This window comes from Mastomys coucha, unplaced genomic scaffold, assembly GCF_008632895.1.
Source record: "Mastomys coucha isolate ucsf_1 unplaced genomic scaffold, UCSF_Mcou_1 pScaffold23, whole genome shotgun sequence".
NCBI classification, from domain to species: domain Eukaryota; kingdom Metazoa; phylum Chordata; class Mammalia; order Rodentia; family Muridae; genus Mastomys; species Mastomys coucha.
Genome location: NW_022196906.1, coordinates 59,494,070 through 59,499,138, shown reverse-complemented (window position 1 = coordinate 59,499,138; position 5,069 = coordinate 59,494,070). Strand labels below are relative to the sequence as shown.

The following is a 5,069-nucleotide window of genomic DNA, read 5'->3' as shown; positions in this document are numbered from 1 at the left end:
GCCTCTTCCTACTCCGCCGATCCGCCCCTTCTTCGTAGATTAGAGCCTCTCTTCACGCTCTTGTGCAAGGACCTCTCAGAAGAGCGATAGGCAGTGAGCTTGGAGCTGGAAAGCCTTTGATTCCCAAGGCCACAGAGCCCGCCGCTGATCACGTGGCGCGGCCGCTAACCTCCCCGCGTCCCGCCCCCGCCCTCTAGCTCGCTGGGTTCGCTCCGCCCTCCCCCCGTCCCTGTGCTCACTGCGCAAGCGCGGGCCGCGAGCGTGGGGTATCTCGAGATAGCCGGGCTGCGGGCTGCGGAGTGTGCGGGTTTGCGGCCTGCGTTCGGCTAGCTCTAGCGGCTCCCAGGCCGAGGTACCGAGGCGCAGCAAGCCGAGCCTCTCCGCTCCCGGGACAGTGTGGGCCATGGAGACTCAAGTGCTGACGCCGCACGTCTATTGGGCTCAGCGACACCGCGAGCTGTATCTGCGCGTGGAGCTGAGTGACGTGCAGGTAAAAGCCGGGCTGCGGGCTGCGCGCGGGATCGGGGCCCGCAGGTACCCGTCGGCCGCCCTGCGCGTCTGCGCTCCTGCAGTGCGCCAGCGGGAGCCGCCGAGTGGGGCACCTCGGTCTCCCCCAGGGCTGCAGGTGCCGGCCGTCGGGCGTTCTGCGCGTGGCCCCCGGTATCCCCTTTGTTCCTGGCAGGCGTCCTGGGGAGCCGCTGCGGAGTCCTGGGGGCCAGCCGCTGGCCTTCGGGTTGCCTGAGGCCCTTTGAGTTGTGAGATGAGCTCCGTGGGTCTAAAGTGCGGCGTGACAGTGGCCTGTTGGGCCGTGGCTGGACGTCAGCGCTGGTCTGTGGTCCAGCCGCGGCGGCCCATGGACGTTCTCAAGGCCCGTCGCTGGGCTGGGCGGGGGGCAGCCCCCCAACCGTTCAGTGATGGAAATCTACACCCCCGCTCACCAAGGAAATGATTTCTGTCTTCTCTCTAAGGCTGCGAGCTCAGCCTTACCAAGTCGCGTAAAGAAATTACCGTGTTACATTAAGCATTAATTTCATCTCGTTTGCCTATTAATTCGAGCAAATCAAATCCCTGAGAATTTCCCATGTCTCTAACCAGACCATACAGTCTTCTGTGTGAAGCAAGTGGTTTTGGTCTGGAATGTTCTTTCTACAGACACCCTTACTCCCTAGTCTCCTTGACATCCATGGTATTCAAATCTCCTTCATGCCTCTGAACTGTTTCTTGCTCGCAATTAGATACCTGTCTGGATTCATCGATTCATCTGGCATATTTTCTTGCAGGGTCTAGGTACCCATGTCCACTTGAGTCTAATCTTTGCTTTCTGGAATGTAAATCTAATACTGGCCAGAATGTCTTTGAGTAAGCAGTAAATTTCATTTAAGGTGTAAGCAAAATGAATAAATGCTTCTCAATAGTAGGATGAATAATTTTCTGCGCTGTTGTCCTCTACTCTGCTACAAGAGTCTTTGCTAAAATAGAAAAAAAAGTTTTTTTTTTTAATTATTATTTTTGTATTTTGGAGACAGTTGTGCTATGTAGTTATGGCTGGCCTGGAACTCAGAAAGATCTGCCAGGCTCTCTTGAGTGCTGGGATTAAAAGTGTGCACCACCATGCTCAGAGATTCATGTTTGAAACATATTAACAGTGAACACTGTGAAGGTGGAGAAGAAAGGAGAAAATTTCTTTTGGAGAGAAAAGTCCTTTTTGAGAAATTTGGGAAGAACAAGTCCCTCACCCCTTATGGAGGTTTTATGTTTCAGGGGCTTCCCATCTGCTAGCCTGAGGCATTAGTTTTAAAAGAACATGTCAGTACTTTGTATAACATACTACAGATTTACAGAGTCAGATAAGCTCCACTTTCCCAGGGCCTTCTGTCTATAAGGAAGCCTATTACATAAAAACAAAAAAAGGTTGTTCATGAATATGTCTGTTGGTAAGGCTGGGATTTGGTGTTGAAACAGACCCCCCTGGTGTTAAAATAATCCTTTGCCTCTCTTTCATTGAGTTGGAAATAACTTCCAGAGATGAGAAGGCTTCTTGTCTACCTGTTACTGGGAGAACTTTCCAGAGATCCCACCTGTAGCCAAAACCAAGTTTATTGTGACTACTCTTTGCCATGTGTATGTGTGTGTGTCAGTGTCTATTAAGAATGTGTTAAACTGGGCAGTGGTGCACGCCTTTAATCCCAGCACTTGGGAGGCAGAGGCAGGAGGATTTCTGAGTTCGAGGTCAGCCTGGTCAGCCTGGTCTACAGAGTGAGTTCCAGGACAGCTAGGGCTACACAGAGAAACCCTGTCTCGAAAAACCAAAAAAAAAAAAAAAAAAAAAAAAAAAAAAAAAAAAAAAAAAAAAAAAGGTGTTAAAACTAATTATAGGATTTGAGCATTGGTGTTTGTGACAGACCAAATGGAGGAGGGGGCGCACTGTAGCTTGGATGCTGTGGATAAAACTGTTCTGAAAAACAGTAAGAAGGAGAGACACAGGATTAAACTGTTTTGGAGAAGTAGTGTTCACTTTGGCCAAGAGAGAGAGGGCCTTTGGTATATCTTTGGTGGCAGTGTGACCAGGTGTTTGTTTTTATATACACTTGTGCGTTAGGCTTTGCGTTATTCTGTTTTCAGAATAATCTTTTCTGAGTTGTTCTAAGAGTTAGTAATGGCCAATAAGAGAATGGCCAGTTCTAGCTGTGCTTTTAGTGAATGTCATGAGCTGCCTCTGTTTGCTTTCTTGATTAATCTACTTGGGTTCTGTTGAAACAACTCAGGGTCGGCTAGAGATGAAGCAATCCATTTGCTTAGTACGAACCACTTAAGGAATACTCTCTTGGTCCCTAAGGTAGGTTCTGGGCTCTGGGGCAGTTTTCCAATACTCTTTTGCCTCTTACAGCATATCCTACAGCTGCTGAGTGAATTGCAGAGTGTTGATAACTCCATAGCAGTGTGGGGGGTGATCAGTTCTGCCTCCTCCCAAGACAGGATGGATGCCCAGGCCAGTTGTCACATCAGTCTTTGGAGTTGCAGAGTTAGCACTGATGGGAAATCACCGCTGTTGTGTACAGGGTTATAAACAGTAACATCGTCACGAGTGGCTCTATGCTTGAGGTGAGCAATAGCAAAGAGGCAGCGGGGATGGTGATTTTGGAACAGCACTTCTGTTGAAGGGCAGCATTAATACATGGGTCTGACTCAGCCGCCATGGTGGTTAAAGCAAGTGTTCATTTAGCAAGGTTTCTGTTGTATTCAGACAGTACACAGCTAGTGTGAAAGATACTGTTTTTGTCAGTGTCTGGTAGAAAGAGAAGTCATCCAAGGTGTCAAGTTGGGCCTTTTTTCTTCCATTTATTTATTTATTTATTTATTTATTTATTTATTTATTTATTTTGGTGTTTTCGAGACAGGGTTTTTCTGTGTAGTCCTGGCTGTCCTGGAACTCACTCTGTAGACCAGGCTGGCCTCGAACTCAGAAATCCGCCTGCCTCTGCCTCCCAAGTGCTAGGATTAAAGGCGTGCGCCACCACTGCCCGGCTTTTTTCTTCCATTTATTAGCTCGTGACCACAGATAATATGAGCCTCATCCTCTTAATTTACATAAGTGTGAGTAATAATATCTGATTCATAGGAAGGGTTCTTTTGATGTGTGAACTGGGTTTAGAGGTGATTTGTAAATTCTAGTGTGCTATGTTAATACATGGGTCTGACTCAGCCACCATGGTGGTTAAAGCAAGTGTTCATTTAGCAAAGTTTCTGTTGTATTCAGACAGTACACAGCTAGTGTGAAAGATACTGTTTTTGTCAGTGTCTGGTAGAAAGAGAAGTCATCCAAGGTGTCAGGTTAGGCCTTTTTTCTTCCATTTATTGGCTCGTGACCACAGATAATATGAGCCTCATCCTCTTAATTTACATAAGTGTGAGTAATAATATCTGATTCATAGGAAGGGTTCTTTTGATGTGTGAACTGGGTTTAGAGGTGATTTGTAAATTCTAGTGTGCCACCCAAGCATGTGGGGTTTATATGACTGTGATGTTAAGTTTTAAATGAGAGATAGACACACGGAGCACTGAAGCTGAACACCATCTTTTAGCAGACTCATCTACTTTATCACATGACTGAGATGGCTTTACACAGTAATTGAGAAAGGATGAACCATTCAGAAAAATTGGATTAGGAGAACTATCAATTCAAGCGGCAAAAAGATAAGATTTCTGCCTCTGAATCATTCACAAAAATCACTTCTAAATGAGTTAATGAAAACCAACTGTGTAAAGTGAAGCTGCTAAGGAAAATGGAGGAGGCTGGTATTAGAAACACAGAAGAACGTCTTAAGAAACAACATGTAAACCCTAAAGGAGAAGCTTGGCAAGGAAGGCAAGTTTGAAGAAATACTTGCCCCAAATGCACTGCAAACGACTAGCATCTTTCCTGAAGAACAGAGTAAGAAAATGTGTGTTTTCTAGCAGAAGAATAGATAATAAAAACAGGTGAATGAATGTCCAGGACCCTGAAACACTGCTTGCCTGGTTTCAGGAATAAGCAGGGCCTATAGAGCATGCTATTCTTTCCACAGGAGATTGGGAAATACAGAGAGTGTCTGACATCAGTTGATGCTATGGATGTTTGGGAGAGACAGTAAACATTTCTTGGGGAAGGGGATGGCTGTGGTGGGGCACACCTTTAATCCAGAACTTGGGAGGCAGAGGCAGGTATCTGTGAGTTTGAGGTCAGCCTGGTCTACATGGCAAGTTCCAGGTTAGCCAGGGCTATTTTGTGAGACCCTGTCTCAAATTAAGGGGAAAATTACATTCACTGTGTGTGTGTGTGTGTGTGTGTGTGTGTGTGTGTGTGTGTATATATGTGTGCGTGCGTGCGTGCGTGCCCGTGTGCACCCATGTGTGTGTGTTCAAGATTGAGACAGTGCATTTGTGGAGGTCAGAGGACAGCTTTCAGAATCAGCTCTCTCCTATCATTTGAGTCTGGGGAATAGACTGTGGTCAAGCTTGGCTAGAAGCTTCTTGGCTTACCGAGCTATCATTGTGGCCCAACATGAGCCATTTTTTTTTTTTTTTTTTTT

General features: G+C 46.5%; 1 protein-coding gene across 1 annotated transcript in view; it reads left to right on the top strand.

Moving 5' to 3' along the window:
• Positions 1-240: 240 nt before the first annotated feature.
• Positions 241-5,069, top strand: part of Hacd3 (3-hydroxyacyl-CoA dehydratase 3) — a 39,582-nt gene continuing 34,753 nt past the window's right edge. Inside the window, exon 1 of the mRNA XM_031345268.1 lies at positions 241-490. Within this exon, the coding sequence (XP_031201128.1) occupies positions 404-490 (87 nt within the window). The 5' untranslated portion in view covers positions 241-403. The remainder of the gene's footprint in view (positions 491-5,069) is intronic.